The sequence below is a fragment of the Hypanus sabinus genome, chromosome 2, assembly GCF_030144855.1.
Source record: "Hypanus sabinus isolate sHypSab1 chromosome 2, sHypSab1.hap1, whole genome shotgun sequence".
NCBI lineage: Eukaryota > Metazoa > Chordata > Chondrichthyes > Myliobatiformes > Dasyatidae > Hypanus > Hypanus sabinus.
Window position 1 is genome coordinate 20387221 of NC_082707.1, and position 19318 is coordinate 20406538.

Consider the following 19318-nt stretch of genomic DNA (forward strand, 5'->3'; position numbering starts at 1 on the left):
GGAATGAGCCCAAATGGACGCCTATGAGGCTCTCCTTTTGAACAAATGCTAAACCTCCCGGTATTGGTAGTAAACTTCCTTTTGTTAATAGCAAAGTTGCCTGGTAGTCTTTGGAGCACTGGAGTCAGAGGGGCAACAGTATAAACAAGTACAAAATTATGAGGGATGTAGCTAGAGTGAAAGCACACAGGAATAGAAAACTAGACGGCAAGTTTTGGGAGAGGGGAAAACTTCAAGGGGGACCTGAGGGGCAACTTCTTCATGCAGAGGGTGTTGCAAGGATAGAATTAGCTCTCAGAGCAAGTGGTTGAGGCAAGTCTAGTAACAATATACAGGGGTTTTCTCTTTGGAGTGAAGGAGGATGAGAGAACCAGAGAATCATAGAACATTATAAGTTTTTATAGATAGATAAGTTTTTATCTACAATTTGAGAGGGATAAGGGCAGATCAGAGGTGTCAGTGTTGCAATTAAATAAAGGAGACTACGGAGCCATGAGGGAAGAGCTGGCCAAAGTTAAATGGGCGGATGCCCTGGCAGGAAAGACAGTGGATCAGCAGTGGCAGATATTCTTGGGCATAATACAAAAGATGCAAATGCAGTTCATTCCAATGAGAAGGAAGGATTCAAAGAGGGGGAAGGGGCCACAGTGGTTGACAAAGGAAGTCAGAGATTGTACAGCATTAAAGAAAAAGAAGTATGACAGGGCTAAGATGAGTGGGAATACAGATGATTGGGAAAGTTTTAAGGAGCAGCAGATCTTAACTAAAAAAGCAATACGGAGAGAAAAAATCAGGTATGAGCTCAGTCTAGCCAGGAATATAAAAGGGGATAGCAAAAGCTTTTTTAGCTATGTGAAGAGAAAGAAGATAGTTAAGAACAATGTTGACCCCTTGAAGAATGAATTGGGAGAAATTGTTATGGGAAACAGGGAAATGGCAACAGAATTTAATGCGTACTTTAGATCTGTTTTCACCAGGGAGGACACAAGCAATCTCCCAGATGTATGGATGGGCCAGGGACATAAGATATCAGAGGAATTGAGACAGATTGACATTAGGAAAGAAACTGTGATGAGTAGACTGGTAGGACTGAAGGCTAATAAATCCCCGGGTCCAGATGGTCTGCATCCGAGGGTTCTAAAAGAGGTGGCTCAGGAAATTGCGGATGCATTGGTAATCATTTTCCAATGTTCCTTAGATTCAGGATCAGTTCCTCAAGATTGGAGAGTGGCTAATGTTGTCCCACTTTTCAAGAAGGGAGGGAAGGAGAAAACAGAGAACTATCGCCCTGTTAGCCTAACGTCAGTCGTGGGGAAGATGCTTGAGTCCATTATTAAGGACGAAATAGTGGCACATCTAGATGGCAGAAATAGGATTAGGCCGAGCCAGCATGGATTTACCAAGGGCAAATCATGCTTGACTAATCTGTTGGAGTTTTTTGAGGGTGTAACAAGGACGTTAGACGAGGGTAAGCCAGTAGATGTTGTGTACCTAGATTTTCAGAAGGCATTCGATAAGGTGCCACATAGGAGATTGGTGAGCAAAATCAGAGCTCATGGCATTGGGGGCAGGGTTTCAACATGGATAGAAAACTGGTTGGCAGATAGAAAGCAAAGGGTAGCAGTGAATGGGTGTTTCTCAGACTGGCTGGAGGTGACTAGTGGGGTACCACAGGGCTCTGTATTGGGACCACAGCTCTTTACGATTTATGTCAACGATTTAGATGAGGGCATTGAAAACTATATCAGCAAGTTTGCTGATGATACTAAACTGGGTGGCAGTGTGACATGCGAAGAGGACGTTAGGAGAATACAGGGAGACTTGGATAGGCTGAGTGAGTGGGCAGATACTTGGCAGATGTCATTCAATGTGAATAAATGTGAAGTTATCCACTTTGGAAGCTGGAACAAGAGGGCAGAGTATTGTCTGAACAGTGTCGAGTTACGTAAGGGAGAAATGCAAAGAGACCTAGGAGTCCTAGTTCACCGGTCAATGAAGGTGAATGAGCAAGTGCAACAGGCAGTGAAGAGGGCAAATGGAATGTTGGCCTTTGTTACAAGGGGAATTGAATACAAGAGCAAGGATGTTCTTTTGCATTTGTGCAGGGCCCTGGTGAGACCACACCTGGAATATTGTGTACAGTTTTGGTCTCCAGGTTTAAGGAAGGACATTCTGGCAATTGAGGAAGTGCAGCGTAGATTCACTAGGTTGATTCCTGGGATGGCAGGACTGTCTTACGCAGAGAGATTGGAGAGATTGGGCTTGTACACGCTGGAATTGAGGAGATTGAGAGGGGATCTGATTGAAACGTTTAAGATAATTAAAGGATTTGATAGGATTGAGGCAGGAAATATGTTCCAGATGTTGGGAGAGTCCAGTACCAGAGGGCATGGATTGAGAATAAGAGGTCAGTTATTTAAAACAGGGTTGAGGAAGAGCTTCTTCTCCCAGAGGGTTGTGGAGGTGTGGAATGCACTGCCTCGGAAGACGGTGGAGGCCAATTCTCTGGATGCTTTCAAGAAGGAGCTGGATAGATATCTGATGGATAGGGGAATCAAGGGATATGGGGACAAGGCAGGGACTGGGTATTGATAGTGAATGATCAGCCATGATCTCAGAATGGCGGTGTAGACTCGAGGGGCCGAATGGTCTACTTCTGCACCTATTGTCTATTGTCTATTACAGCACAGAAACAGGCCTTTTGGCCCTTCTTGGCTGTGCCAAACCATTTTTCTGCCTAGTCCCACTGACCTGCACCTGGGCCATATCCCTCCAAACCCCTCTCATCCATATACCTGTCCAAGTTTTTCTTAACTGTCAAAAGTGAGCCCACATTCACCTCCTCATCTGGCAGCTCATTCCACGCTCCCACCACTCTGCATGAAGATGCCCCCCCCCCCAGTGTTCCCTTTAATCTTTTCCCCCTTCACCCTTAACCCATGACCTCTGGTTTTTTTCTCATCTGACCTCAGTGGAAAAAGCCTGCTTGCATTCACTCTATCTATACCCATCATAATTTTATACATCTCTATCAAATCACCCCTCCTTCTCCTACGCTCCAGGGAATAAAGTCCTAACCTATTCAACCTTCCTCTGTAACTCAGTTTCTCAAGTCCCGGCAACATCCTTGTAAACCTTCTCTGCACTCTTTCAACCTTATTAATATCTTTCCTGTAATTAGGTGACCAAAACAGCACACAATACTCCAAATTCGGTCTCACAAATGTCTTATACAACCTCACCATTATATTCCAACTCTTATACTCCATACTTTGATTTATGAATGCCAATGTACCAAAAGCTCTCTTTACGACCCTATCTACAAACGTTTGTTGTTGTGATGCCACTTTTAAGGAATTATGTATCTATACGCCCAGATCCCTCTGTTCTACTGCACTCCTCACTGTCCTACCATTTACCTTGTATGTTCTACCTTGGTTTGACCTTCTGAAGTGTAATATCTCACACTTGTCCACATTAAACTCCATCTGCCATTTTTCAGCCCATTCCTCCAACTGATCCAAATCCCTCTGCAAGCTTTGAAAACCTTCCTCACTGACCACTACACCTCCAATCTTTGTATCATCAGCAAATTTGCTGATCCAATTTGCCACATTATCATCCAGGTCATTGAGGTGACTTGACGGAGGTGTATAAGGTGTACAGATCAAATGGACAGCCAGCACCATTTTCCAAGGGTGGCAGTGGCTAAATGAGAGGACGTAATTTTAAGGTGATTGTAGGAAAGTAGTGGAGGGATGTCAGAGGTAGGTTTTCTTACAGAATGGTGAGTGATTCGAATACAGTGGCAGGGGTCATGGTGCTGGCAGATACATTAAGAACATTTAAGAGACTCTTGGAAAGGTACATGGATGAAAGGTCAGTGGGGGGGCGATGTGGGAGGGAAATATCAGATTGATCTTGGAGCAGGTTAAAAGATCAGCAAAGCATCATGGGCCAAAGGGCCTGTACTTTTCTATGTTCTATGAACAACATTTGGAAGACACATGGCCATCTACATTAACAGGAGAAGTTTGGAGGGTTATGGATCAAACAAGGTCAAATAGGATGAGGCTAGATGGGCATCTTGGTTGGCATGGACCAGTTGGGCAGAAAGCATGACAGCATGGTGGTTAGCGCAACACTTTACAACGCCAGAGATCAGCCAGAGATCGGGGTTCAATTCTCGCTGCTGCTGCATGGAGTCTGTATGCTCTCCCCATGTCCGTGTGGGTTTCCTCCAGGTGCTCCAGTGTCCTCCCACATTCCAAAGGCATGCAGGTTAGGATTAGTAAGTTGTTGACTGCACTGTAAAACCACCATACCTCCTCCTCTTGGGCCCTTAGCTCCCAAAGGAGCAACAGCCATCGATGACCTCTCATCTCCATCATCCTCTGTTCTGAGCCAGAGCATCGTGTAATTAAGACCACAACGGTAATGCTATCTAACAACGGGAGAGAAAGAAACACCTCCACACCTGAGACGTCACCTGATGCTGGTCAAAGTAGGAGAGTTGTTGAAGTTTAGCAAAAATAGTCTCTAGGGTTAGTGGGGTTTCTTGTTTGATCCTCTTCGATTTCTGCCCTTCGTCTCCGGCTGCACAAACAGAAGATGATGAAATGTTAATTAAAAAATATCCAAGGAAAATGTTGGAAGTGATCAGCAGCTCAGACTGTATCTGTGGAGAGAGAAGCAGAGTTAAAGTTTCAGCATCAGGACCCTTCAATTGAACATGGAGTATGAGAAGACAAGCTTACCTTACGTTGTATAGAGGGTATGGGGGGGGGGAATTATTAGGACAAGTGGTGATGATAAGACCATAAAACATACAATAAGTGTAGAATGAGGCCATTCAGCCCATCGAGTCTGCTCAGCCATTCCATCAAGGCTGATTGATTATCTTGTCAACCCCATTCTCCTGCCCTCTTATGTAATTTTCAAGACCTTGACTAATCAAGACCCTGTCAACCTCCTTTTTAAATATACTCAATAACTTGACCTCCACAGCCATCTGCGGCAAAGAATTCCACAGATTCACCGCTCTCTGGCTAAATAAATTCCTCCCCATCTCTATTCTAAATGGATGTCTCTCTATTCTGAGTCTGTGTGCTCTGGTCCTGAGCTCCCCCGCTATAGGAGGCAACTTTAGGTATCGTATTATGGATCATCTTATTGATTGATTGGCTGAGATACAGCACAGAATAGGCTTTTCCAGCCTTTCGAGCTGCACTGGCCAGCAATCCCCTGATTTAATCCTAGATTATTCACTGGAGAATTAACAATGACCGATTAGCCTACCAACCAGTACTTCTTTGGACTGTGGTTGGGGGTGGGGGGGGAACCAGGGGACTCAGAGGAAACGTACGTGGTCACGGGGAGAACCCGCACAAACTCCTTATAGGTAGCGGCCGACATTGAACCCGGGTCGCTGGTACTGTAAAGCATTGTGCTACTGTGCCACCCATCTTTTCCTATACAATTGAGGCTATGGTCACTAATTGTACAAGCTGCTTTATAGAAATAATGGGGGATGTTAGAAAGGGAGAGAACAAATAAAGGTACTTCTTAAATCTTTGAATAATGCAGCTGAGACCAGCTGCTTAACTCAAAACCAAAATGAAAGTAGCGGAGACCCAAATGGACTGCAGACGCTGGAATCTGAAGCAAAAGACAATCCACTGGAGGTTAACAGTGGTCCAGGCAGTATCTGTGGGAGGAGAGGAAAGGTAACTGTTTCAGGTAGAGATCCTGCATCAGTCATAAAATGCTGAAAAAGTCCAGCAAATCAGGCAGTGTCTGTGGAGAGTGAATTGAGTTATTACTGGTGGATCACATACTCCATTATTTCCTCGATACCTTTCTCCATCGACCAGAGAAAATGAGTTTCCTGAAAATGTTGAATTCACAGCAGCCTAGTGGTTAGCATTACACTATTATATCACCAGCAACCCGGGTTCAATTCCACCACAGTCTGTCAGGAGTTTGTACGTGACTGCGTGGGTTTCCTCCGAACACTCCGGTTTCTTCCCATGTTACAAGCATGTGCAGGTTAGAAAGCTAGTGGGTGTAATTGGCGGTGTGGGTCATCGGGTGGAAGGGCTATTACCTCGCTGTGTCTCTATATAAAAATAAGCATCGAGTCCCGAAGGCTTCAGAAGAAAGACAAGATGGTATTCCTCATGCTTGCTTTAGGTTTCATTGGAACGGAAGGCTCAATATAAATAGGGTGGTTCTGTGCAAACCTTCTACAAATGGGCACTGCGATCAATTTGGTCTCTCTAACGTAGCAGATAAAATTGTTGCCACTGAGTACCTGTCACTTTCATTCTCCATCCACTCTTACCTGTCACTTTTTGCTTGGTTACAAAGATGATCACTGTAAGCTGAGGCACTGCACTGTTCCTTCAGTCTGGGCACGTGTCGAATTCAATCCCTTCTGATTAGTTGCAGCTCTGAATGACAGTTTTATGCACCCCTACTTGCTTTCTCTCCTTTCAATTTCCCCTCACTAAATCTATCAGCCAGAAGGCCTTGTGAACAGCAGGATCACTCCACAATCTTGGTCTTACCCTGTCGGAGATATTCCCTTTGTTCTATCCATCCCCTACATGATTGGAAATAAGGACATAAGAATATAAGAAACAGGAGCAGGAGTAGGCCATCCGGCCCATCAACCCTGCTCTGCCATTCAATAAGATCATTGCTGATCTGTCTGTAAGCTCAGCTCCAACTACCCGTCTTTTCCCTATAACCCTTAATTCCCTTACTATGTAAAAACCTATCTAACTGTTCCTTAAATATATTTAGTGAAGAAGCCTCAACTGCTTCCCTGGGCAGAGAATTCCACAGATTCACCACTCTCTGAGAAAAACAGTTTCTCCTCATCTCTGTACTAAATCTTCTCCCCTGAATCTTGAGGCAATGTCCCCCAATTCTAGTCTGTTTCCACAGTTCTGATGAACTGATAATACTAGATCTTCCAGTGATGCTGCCTGACCTGCAAAGTGTTATCGACTTTTTTATTTCAGATTTCCAGCATCAGCAATTTTTTCTGTGGTTTCCATGTACTTCAAATGGTAATTCTTTTCTAGTAGATAAAAATAGCAAGAGTGCAAGCTGCTGCCGTCTCTGACTCACCGGTTTCTGCTGTACTTTTCTTGTTCAGGATTTTCAGGATATCTTTGGTAATCCTCTTCAGCTGGTGCCGGGCTTCATCTCTCTGCTTCCCAACACCATAAAGAAGAATCATTCGCTGGTTACACTCGTGGCTTGAGGTTTCATCCTGCAATTGAAGATAAAGACACATTAACTAAATCCAGAGAACGTTACTCTCTGGTTCAATTGTGTTTTGATCTTTTGATGTACATGCGACAAGTAAAGCCAAGGTTTTAAAAATAATACAAGAGGTTCTGCAGATGCTGGAAATCCAAAGTAATACCCACAAAATGCTGGAGGAACTATGGTCAGGTCAGGTCAGGTCAGGCAGCAACTGTGGAGAGGAATAAAAACTTGATGTTTTGGGACACGATCCTTCATCTGGACTGCTTGAAACATCTTTATTTAATTTCAATTTATCAAAAACTGCTGAGATTCCATCAGATTCCATGAGGAACAGTCCATAAACCCATGAACATTACCTCATTACTTTGCTCTCCTTTTGCATAATTTAAAAAAAAAGTATTTCTTCTGGTAATTTACAGCACTTTTTAAATTATATATTGCACTGTACCACTGCGGTAAAACAACAAATTACACAACAAACGCTTGTGATAATAAATCTAATATTGATTCTATAGAAAAAACATGAAAGACCTCTGTGAGCAATTTTAACGCAAATGAGAACAGCAAACCCACCTGAAAGAGATTAAATCTGATAGGAGAGGAGAGGGACCAAGGGAGAAAGGGTAGGTAATAGGCAGGTGAAGAGAAGAGCTAAGAAGGGACCCAGAGTGGGGAAAGGAAGAGGAAGGGGAGGGGGAAAATTATTGGAAGTTAGAGAAATGGATGTTCATGCCATCAGGTTGGACGGATGGAATATGAGGTATTGCTGCTCTAACCTGAGGGTGGCTGATCAGTGGAAGAGGCCGTGCAGCAACATTTCAGAACAGGAATGGGGACTGACTGAGCTACTACCCCTTCCTTTCCAGTCCTAACGAAGGGTCTCAGCCTGAAATATTGACTGTTTATTCCTATCTATAGATGGTGCCTGAGCTGCTGGGTTCCTCCAGCATTTTTGTGCGTGTTACTCTCAATTTCCAGCAGTTGCAGAAACTTGTGTTTACAATTAACCAGGTGGGTTTGATTTAGCAGTGATGAGAATCTGAATCAAATAGGCTGTCACATTGAAAACATGCACTCCAGTATTGGGGTCTGTCAAGCAATGTAGAACACTGACAGCAATGGTTTGTTCACTGAAAAACAGGGGAGATCCAGTCAACTACTTCCCATCCAACCGATCACATAAGTAATGAGTGGTGTCTATTACTTTAAACACAAGAGTGTTCGACAAACAATTCTGCAGATGCTGGGTATCAAGCCTAACACATACAAAATGCCGGAGCAACTCAGTAGGTCAGGCAGCATCTGTGGAAGTGAATCAAAAGACAACATTTCAGGCAGAGACCACTCATCAGGACTTTGATGGTTGAGAGTTGATCGGTTGAATGAGAAAGATACCAATGGTGGTGAAGAATTAATTATCCCAGTCCCAAGGCATGAGCTTTCAATGCAATGTCCTAAGTTCAAACATCTTCTGCTGTTCTAAACAACACTCCAGCACAAAGCCAGAAATAGGGTGTTCACTGACAATTGCTTAATTACATCCACATTTCCTCAGAGATCAAAGCAGCCAGTGTCTGAACAGCTGGACCTAAAGATTATAAGATCAGCTTTATTGGGTGCCAAGGTGGAAATACAACTCTGCTAAAGGAGGTGTATAAAGCACTCTGTCCCTCTGTTAGCCTGCATATCACCTTTGGGTGCACCATAGAATTGGCTCAGCCCCCTCGATCAGAATCACATGAATCCATGAGAGCAGGTGCTGGATGGTCATATGAGCAGCCCCTGCAAATCACAAGTACTGGTCATGTGACCATTGATGCCAGGCAGGCAACCCCTGAAGAGTATTGATAATGGCTGGGGTCACCTGCCTTAGAGTCATAGAGCAGTACAGCACAGAAACAGGCACCTTCGGCCAATAAACTGGTCTGGTCAAAGAACACTGAGTCTGTCTACAAGAAGGGTCAGAGCCGTCTCTATTTCCTGAGGAGACTGAGGTCTTTTAACATCTGCCGGTCGATGCTGAGGATGTTCTACGAGTCTGTGGTGGCCAGTGCTATCATGTTTGCTGTTGTGTGCTGGGGCAGCAGGCTGAGGGTAGCAGACACCAAAAGAATCAAGAAACTCATTCGTAAGGCCAGTGATGTTGTGGGGGTGGAACTGGACTCTCTGACGGTGGTGTCTGAAAAGAGGATGCTGTCCAAGTTGCATGCCATTTTGGACAATGACTCCCATCCACTCCATAATGTACTGGTTAGGCACAGGAGTACATTCAGCCAGAGACTCATTCCACCGAGATGTAACACTGAGCATCATAGGAAGTCATTCCTACCTGTGGCCATCAAACTTTACAACTCCTCCCTCGGAGTGTCAGACACCCTGAGCCAATAGGCTGGTCCTGGACTTATTTCCACTTTGCATGATTAATTTATTATTATTTAATTATTTATGGTTTCATATTGCTATATTTCTTCACTATTCTTGGTTGGTGCAGCTGTAATGAAACCCAATTTCCCTCGGGATCAATAAAGTATGTCTGTCTGTCTGATCTATGCTGAAACCACTGTAAAGACACTGCCCAGAAGAAGGCAATAGTAAACCACTTCTGTAGAAAAAAATTGTCAAGAACAAGCTCAGCCTGGCGTCAGTGGTTGCATAACCAGGAATTGTGATATACACCACCTGTCCTCATGGCATCATGTGACCCTGATCGGGGGCTAAGCAGGTGCTACACCTTGCCCAAGGGTGATCTGCAGGATAGCAGAGGGAAGGAGCACCTTACACCTCTTTGGTGGAGACGTATCTCCACCCCACCACCCAGGTTAGCAAAACACCATGAGAGCAACTTGAAGTAATCTTCCTCAGGTGATGCTCTGTCTAAGCACCAGTTGGTATTTATGGTCTTAAGCAGACACCTTACAAAGCCACCTCGTAATGCTTCCATTTTCACTCCCGAAAGACCGATCACCACAGAGGGAATTTTGACACCCAGCAAAATTTCACATCTTCTTTTGAAATTAGATGTGCTCAAAACTTGACAAGGGATGTGGGATAGGAGGGGAAGAGAAATACTTCCTTCTGATATGGCCCTTGAATAAAATTAATCATAGCGAGATGAAGCATGGAAACAGGTCAGGTCTGTACCAACTATCTTGCTCTCACTTACGCCAATTCTACATGAATTCCATTTTTTATTCTCCTCAGCTGCTGTAGATTTCACATGCTAAATTGTGGGTCAGCATGGTAGCGTAGTGGTTAACACAATGCTTTACATACCAGTGACCTGGTTTCAATTCCTGCCCCTGCCTGTCAGGAGATTGTATATTCTAACCATGACCTTTGTGGGCTTCTTTCAGGTGCTCCAGTTTCTTCCCACAGTCCACAGACCTACCGGTTGGTAGTTTAACTGGTCATTGTAAATTTTCCTGTGATTATGCTACGGTTAACTCGGGGGCCACAAGGCGACACAGCTTGGAGGGCTGGAAGGGCCTACTCCACACTGTATCTCAATAAAATAAATGGTTTATTATTACCACATGTAACAAGCTACAGTGGAAGATTTGGATTCAAAACTTCTGTTTTGCAACTTAGGGTATCAGAGTTTGGAGTTCAATTCTACCCTGTCTGTAAAAAGTTTGTACGTTCCTCTCATGAGCACATGGACTTCCTCCAGCTGGAAGATTTCCTCCCACATCCCAAAGACCTACCAATTAGTAGGTTAAATGGGACATTGTAAATTATCCCATGATTCATCATCACCATGTGCTGTGTCACATGACATAGGTGATCACAGTCTATGACTTACCAATAACAATGTGCCTTTCCATACCTTCAAAATAAGGGGGGGGGGGGGCACTTTTCAAGCATAGTCTGACCCCAAGCAGCACAGGGAGATGACAGAACAGATAATAAAACCCCACGAGGATTTAGGGAAGGAATTCCAGAGCTCAGGACCTTGGCAAATTGTTGCACGGCTGCCACGATGGGGTGATTAAATGTGCAAATAGTTATGAGCCCAGAAAGCTTGTAGATATCTCAGAGCCCTAATGTGATTGCTGAAGAAATGAGTGAGTTGCAAGACAAAAAAATGAAGTTGGACATCTAAAAATGAGGGTAATTTCACTGAAATAACAGCATTATTTATTCAGGGACCCTTGTTGTCTGGTGAGCAGTATACCATCACTGAACTTATTCATTAGTAATTGCACTTTCTTTTTTTTTCAAACACTTAAAGTAGAAACACCTCCCCTTCATTTCATCCATTCACCAAGCCCCACCTTAGCAATAAAGACCTCAATTTGATCATCCCAACACTATTCAACATACAGCCACGTGGCTAACTACATTTTGAATCCCTAATAAAAATAAGTAGCGTGGACCTTCTTGGATAGATCATCTTTTGACTCATATTCAAACAATGTGCACTTCAATATTTTTGTAAGGATCTATTACAATGTTTTGCCTAATTAAATGAATGCAAGAGCTTTAATTATTTCACTTATTGAATAGTAATAGTTGTAATGTAACTAGTCATAAACAGGGTGTCACTCCCTCCATATATGTGTTTGGGTATCTACTAAATTCAAAGTAAATTTATAATCAATGTACAAACACTCGATGGTCACTTTATTAGGTACACCTGCTCGTTAATGCAAATATTTAATCAGCCGATTATGCGGAAGCAACTCAATGCATAAAAGGGGCAGACATGGTCAAGAGGTTTCAGTTGTTCAGACCAAACATCAAAATGTGGAAGAAATGTGATCTAAGTGTTTTTGTGACTGTGGAAAGACTGCTGGTGCCAGATGAGGTGGGGCTTGACTATCTCAGAAACTACGGACCTCCTCGGATTTTCACACGGTACAGTGTCTAGAGTTTACAGAGGATGGAATGAAAAACTAAAAATAACATCCAGTGAGCAGCAGTTCTGTGGCTGAAAGTATCTTGTTAATGAGAGAGATCACAGGAGAATGGCCAGACTGGTTCAAGTTGACAGGAAGGTGACTGTATCTCAAAAAACCACACATTACAACAGTAGTGTGCAAAAGAGCATCTCTGAATGCACAACACATTGTACCTTGAAGTGGATAGGCTACAGCAGCAGAAGACCATGAACGTACACTACGTGGCCATTTTATGAGGTGCAGGAGATAACTAATAAAGTAGTCACTGAGTGTATATGTAACCACATACTACACTAAGGTTTTGACTTGTGGGCATAAAGAAAGACTCAGCAGCTGAGAGGACTGACACATATTTTTAATTGTTATGCAAGAGAGAAGGCGCCTTCTTGCTCAACGTCCTTACTAACGGAAATCCACATTGAGTACAAACAAGATAAATTTGGTAACAGCCATTCCTCTTTCATGATGAACTAATGTCTGAACTGTACCTATCACTGTCCTGGACATTCTTTCTTCTCTCCTCTTGCAATGGGCAGAAGATTAAAAAAAACCCTGAAGCACATAAAATCAGACTAAAGGACAGCTTCTGTCTAGATGTTATAAGAGGCAACACAAACAAATTGCTGGAGGAACTCAGCAGGTCAGGCAGCATCTATGGAAGTGAATAAACAGTCAATGGCTTGGGCTGAGACCCTTCTTCAAGACTGAGAAGGAAGGGGAAAGATGCCTGAAAATACAGTTCAGGGGGAGGGGAAAGAGGCTAGCTGGAAGATGATAGGTGAAACCATGTGGGTGGTAAAGGTCAAGGGCTGGAGAAATAAGAAACTAATAGAAGAGGTGAATGGGCATAGGAAAAGGGGGATGAGGAACACATTGGCATGTGGCAAAGGTAATGTCGCAGTAGTTATGGGGGATTTCAACAAGCAGGTGAACTGGGAGAATCAGGTTGGTGCTGGACCCCAGGATCTGGAGTTTGTAGAGTGTCTACAGGATGCATCCTTGGAACAGCTTGTACGAGAGCTGACCAGGGACAAGACTATTCTGGATTTAGTGTTATGTAATGAACAGGATTTGATAAGCAATCGTGAAGTAAAGGAGCCATTAGGAGGTAGTGATCATAATATTATAAGTTTTTATCTGCAATTTGAGAAGGATAAGGGCAGCTCGGAGGTGTCAGTGTTACAGTTGAACAGGGGAATCTCTGGAGCCAAGAGGAAGGAGCTAGCCAAAGTTAACTGGATGGATATCCTAGCAGAAAAGACAGTGGAATAGCAATGGCAGGTATTCTTGGGAATAATGCACAAGGTGCAAAATCAATTCATCCACCGGAGAAGGAAGTATTCAAAGGGGAGAAAGGGGCCACAGTGGTTGACAAAGGAAGTCAGAGATTGCATAGCATTAAAAAAAAGGAAGTATGACAGAGCTAAGGTGAGTGGGAGGACAGATAATTGGGAAATTTTTAAGGAACAACAGAACTTAACTGAAAAGGCAATACGGGGAGAAAAAATGAGGTACGAACACAAGCTAGCCAGGAATATAAAAGAGGATAGCAAAAGCTTTTTTAGGTATGTGGAGAGAAAGAAGATAGTTAAGAACAATGTTGGGCCCTTGAAGAATGAATTGGGTGAAATTGTTATGGGAAACAGAGAAATGGCAGAAGAATTTAATAAGTACTTTAGATCTGTCATCACCAAGGAAGACACAAGCAATCTCCCAGATGTATGGATGGACCAAGGACATAGGGTAACAGAGGAAATGAAACAGATTGACATTAGGAAGGAAACGGTGATGAGTAGACTGATGGGACTGAAGGCTGACAAATCCCCAGGTCCAGATGGTCTGCATCCTAGGGTACTAAAGGAGGTGGCCCTGGAAATTGTGGATGCATTGGTAATCATTTTCCAATGTTCCTTAGATTCAGGATCAGTTCCTGAGGATTGGAGAATGGCTAATGTTATCCCACTTTTTAAGAAAGGAGGGAGGGAGAAAATAGAGAAATATTGACCTGTCAGCCTGACATCGGTGGTGGGGAAGATGCTAGAGTCCATTATTAAAGATGAAATAGTGGAATATCTAGATAGCAGTGATAAGATTGAGCTGAGCCAGCATGATTTACCAAGGGTAAATCATGCTTGACTAATCTATTGGAGTTTTTTGAGGATGTAACCAAGAAGTTAGACAAGGGAGATCCAGTGGATGTAGTGTACCTCGATTTTCAGAAGGCATTTGATAAGGTCCCACATAGGAGATTGGTGGGTAAAATCAAAGCTCATGGCATTGGGGGGAAGACATTGACATGGATAGAAAACTGGTTGGCAGATAGAAAGCAAAGGTAGCAGTGAATGGGTGTTTCTCGGAATGGCAGGTGGTGACTAGTGGGGTGCCACAGGGCTCAGTATTGGGACCACAGCTGTTTACAATTTACATCAATGATTTAGATGAAGGCATTGAGAATAACATCAGCAAATTTGCTGATGATACTAAGCTAGGTGGCAGTGTGACATGCGATGAGGATGTTAGGAAAATTCAGAGTGACTAGGATAGGCTGGGTGAGTGGGCAGATACTTGGCAGATGACATTTAATGTGAATAATTGTGAGGTTATCCACTTTGGGAGTAAGAACAGGAAGGCAGATTATTATCTGAACGGTGTAAAGTTAGATAAGGGAGAAATACAAAGAGATCTAGGAGTCCTTGTTCATCAGTCACTGAAGGTGAATGAGCAAGTGCAGCAGGCAGTGAAGAAAGCTAAAGGAATGTTGGCCTTTATTACAAAGGGAATTGAGTACAAGAGCAATGAAATCCTCTTGCATTTGTACAGAGCCCTGGTGAGACCACACCTTGAGTATTGTGTACAGTATTAGTCTCCAGGGTTAAGGAAGGACATCCTGGCTGTAGAGGAAGTGCAACGTAGATTCACGAGGTTAATTCCTGGGATGTCTGGACTGTCTTACGCAGAGAAGTTACAGAGACTGGGTTTGTACACGCTGGAATTAAGGAGATTGAAAGGGGATCCAATTGAGACATGTAAGATTATTAAGGGATTGGACAAGATAGAGACAAGAAATATGTTCCAGATGCTGGGAGAGTCCAGTACCAGAGGGCATGGTTTGAGAATAAGGGGTAGGTCATTTAGGACAGAATTAAGGAAAAACTTCTTCTCCCAGAGAGTTGTGGGGGTCTGGAATGCACTGCCTCAGAAGGCAGTGGAGGCCAATTCTCTGGATGCTTTCAAGAAGGAGCTAGATAGGTATCTTATGGATAGGGGAATCAAGGGATATGGGGACAAGGCAGGAACTGGGTATTGATAGTAGATGATCAGCCATGATCTCAAAATGGTGGTGCAGGCTCGAGGGGCCGAATAGTCTACTTCTGCACCTATTGTCTATTGAAACCCAGCGGGAAGTAATCAGATACATGAATGGACCTCTTGGATGATAAGATGGACTCTTAGCCCACAATCTACCTCTTTATGATCTCGTACTTTATTTTTTTATTTTTCTACATTGCTATTATATCTTTTCCTAGCTTAGTCCACTGTGTACTGATTTGATCTGTATAAACAGTATGCAAGACAGGTTTTCAATGTATCTTGGCATGTATGACAATTATAAACCAATATCAATACCAAACTGACTGAAAACAAATTTTAAATTAATGAACCAAAGTTTAAAATTACGAACCAAGTACAAAAATGTTAATATATACTACATTGACATTCATTTTCTTGGCATGAAAATGAATATCAAACAGCATAGCACAATATACAACACATACAAAATGCTGATAGAACACAGCAGGCTAGGCAGCATCTATAAGGAGAAGCACTGTCGACATTTCGGGCCAAGACCCTTCGTCGGGACTAACCGAAAGGAAAGATAGTAAGAGATTTGAAAGCAGAGGGGGGAGGGGGAAATGCGAAATGATAGAAGAAGACCGGAGGGGGTGGGATGAAGCTAAGAGCTGGAAAGGTGATTGGCGAAAGTGATACAGAGCTGGAGAAGGGAAAGGATCATGGGACGGGAGGCCTCAGGAGAAAGAAAGGAGGGGGGGAGCACCAGAGGGAGATGGAGAACATACAAACAACTAAATATGTCAGGGATGGGGTAAGAAGGGGAGGAGGGACATTAACGGAAGTTAGAGAAGTCAATGTTCATGCCATCAGGTTGGAGACTACCCAGCTGGTATATAAGGTGTTGTTCCTCCAACCTGAGTTTGGATTCATCTTGACAGTAGAGGAGACCATGGATAGACATATCAGAATGGGAATGGGACGTGGAATTAAGATGTGCGGCCACTGGGAGATCCTGCTTTTTCTGGCGGACCGAGCATAGGTGTTCCGCGAAACGGTCTCCCAGTCTGCATCGGGTCTCACCAATATATAAAAGGCCACACCGGGAGCACCGGACACAGTATACCACACCAGCCAACTCACAGGTGAAGTGTCACCTCACCTGGAAGGACTGTCTGGGGCCCTGAATGGTGGTGAGGGAGGAAGTGTAAGGGCAGGTGTAGCACTTGTTCCATTTACAAGGATAAGTGTCAGGAGGGAGATCGGTGGGAAGGGATGGGGGGTATGAGTGGACAAGGGAGTTGCGTAGGGAGCGATCCCTGTGAAAAGCAGAAGGGGGGGGGAGGGAAAAATGTGTTTGGTCGTGGGATCCCGTTGGAGGTAGCGGAAGTTACGGAGAATTATATGTTGGACCTGGAGGCTGGTGGGGTGGTAGGTAAGGACAAGGGGAACTCTATCCCGAGTGGGGTGGCGGGTGGATGAAGTGAGGGCAGACGTGCGGGAAATGGGAGAGATGCGTTTGAGAGCAGAGTCTTTTTAAACAAAGGAAGACATCTTCTTCATCCTGGAAAAAAAAGCCTCATCCTGAGAGCAGATGTACGGAGATGGAGGAATTGTGAGAAGGGGATAGCCTTTCTGCAAGAGACAGTGGGAAGAGGAATAGTCCAGGTAGCTGTGAGAGTCTGTAGGCTTATAGTAGATATCAGTAGATAGGCCATCTCCAGAGATGGAGACAGAAAGATCAAGAAAGGGGAGGGAGGTGTCAGAAATGGACCAGGTAAATTTGAGGGCAGGGTGAAAGTTGGAGACAAAGTTAATGAAGTCGACGAGCTCAGCACACATGCAGGAGGCAGCGCCAATGCAGTCATCGATGTAGCGAAGGAAAAGAGGGGGATGGATACCGGTATAGCCTTGGAACGTGGACTGTTCCACAAAGCCAACAAAAAGGCAGGCATAACTGGGACCCATATGGGCGCCCATGGCTACACCCTTGGTTTGGAGGAAGTGGGAGCAGCCAAAGGAGAAATTATTGAGAGTAAGAACTAATTCCACTAGATGGAGGAGAGTGGTGGTAGAGGGGATTTGGTTAGGCTTGGAATCCAAAAAAAACCGAAGAGCTTCGAGACCATCTCGGTGGGGGATGGAGGTATATAGGGACTGGACGTCCATGGTGAAAATAAGATGGAGGGGGCCAGGGAACATAAAATCATTGAAAAAATTCAAAGCATGAGAAGTGTCACGAACATAGGTGGGAAGAGATTGAACAAGGGGGATAAGACAGTGTCAAGGTATGCAGAAATGAGTTCAGTGGGGCAGGAGCAAGCTGAGACAATAGGTCTACCTGGACAGGCAGGTTTGTGGATCTTGGGTAGGAGGTAGAAACGGGAAGTGTGGGGTGTGGGAACTATGAGGTTTGTGGCAGTGGATGGGAGATCCCCAGAGCTAATAAAGTCAGTGATGGTATAGGAGACAGTGGCCTGGTGCTCCTTAGTGGGGTCATGATCAAGGGGTAAATAAGAGGAGGTATTAGAGAGTTGTTGCTGTGCCTCAGCCAGGTAGGGGTCAGTACGCCAGACAACAACAGCTCCCCCCCTTATCAGTAGGTTTTATAGTGAGGTTGGGATTGGTGCAGAGGGAGCAGAGAGCAGAGCTTTCGGAAGGAGTGAGGTTGGAATTGGAACAGGGTGTGGTGAAGTCCCTCTTTTTCCCTCCCCCCGTTTCTGCTTTTCGCAGGGATCCCTTGCGACTCCCTTGTCCACTCATCCCCACCATCCCTTCCCACCGATCTCCCTCCTGGCACTTATCTTGTAAGCGGAACAAGTGCTACACCTGCCCTTACACTTCCTCCCTCACCACCATTCAGGGCCCCAGACAGTCCTTCCAGGTGAGGCGACACTTCACCTGTAAGTCAGCTGGTGCAGTATACTGCGTCCGGTGCTCCTGGTGTGGCCTTTTATATATTGGTGAGACCCGAAGCAGACTGGGAGACCGTTTCGTGGAACACCTACGCTCGGTCTGCCAGAAAAAGCAGGATCTCCCAGTGGCCACACATTTTAATTCCACGTCCCATTCCCATTCTGATATGTCTATCCATGGCCTCCTCTACTGTCAAGATGAATACAAACTCAGGTTGGAGGAACACCTTATATACCGGCTGGGTAGTCTCCAACCTGATGGCATGAATGTTGACTTCTCTAACTTCCGTTAATGCCCCTCCTCCCCTTCTTACCCCATCCCTGATGTACTTGGTTGTTTGCCGGTTCTCCATCTCCCTCTGGTGCTCCCCCCCCCCTTCTTTCTCCTGAGGCCTCCCGTCCCATGATCTTTCCCTTCTCCAGCTCTGTATCACTTTCACCAATCACCTTTCCAGCTCTTAGCTTCATCCCACCCCCTTCGGTCTTCTCCTATCATTTCACATTTCCCCCTCCCCCCACTACTTTCAAATCTCTTACTATCTTTCCTTTCGGTTAGTCCTGACGATGAGTCTCAGCCAGAAACGTTGACAGTGCTTCGCCCTATAGATGCTGCCTAGCCTGCTGTGTTCTACCAACATTTTGTGTGTGTTGTTGTTTGAATTTCCAGCATCTGTAGATTTCCGCATGATAGCCTCAGCCCACAATGTTGTGCTGACCTTTAACCTATTTTACAATCAGCCTAACTCTTCCCTCCCAGAAACTCCATTTTTCCTTCATTTAATTTTGAAATCCCGATGCAGGATCCAGACACAAAGTGTCAGCCATTTCTTTGACCCTGCAGATGCTACTGTATCTGTTGAGTTCCTCCAGCAGTTTATTCGTAACTTGTGAAAATGTCTCATCTCCCTCATGTTCAGAAAAAAAAACACT

The 19318-nt window shown here is 44.4% G+C and overlaps 1 protein-coding gene across 1 annotated transcript in view; it reads right to left on the reverse strand.

The window, feature by feature from the left end:
* Positions 1 to 19318, reverse strand: part of LOC132406765 (mediator of RNA polymerase II transcription subunit 12-like protein) — a 689991-nt gene that overhangs the window by 189630 nt on the left and 481043 nt on the right. Inside the window, exons 17-19 of the mRNA XM_059992729.1 lie at positions 7138 to 7282; positions 4970 to 4972; positions 4478 to 4596 (exon numbers count right to left, since the gene is read on the reverse strand). Of these exons, the coding sequence (XP_059848712.1) occupies positions 4478 to 4596; positions 4970 to 4972; positions 7138 to 7282 (267 nt within the window). The remainder of the gene's footprint in view (positions 1 to 4477; positions 4597 to 4969; positions 4973 to 7137; positions 7283 to 19318) is intronic.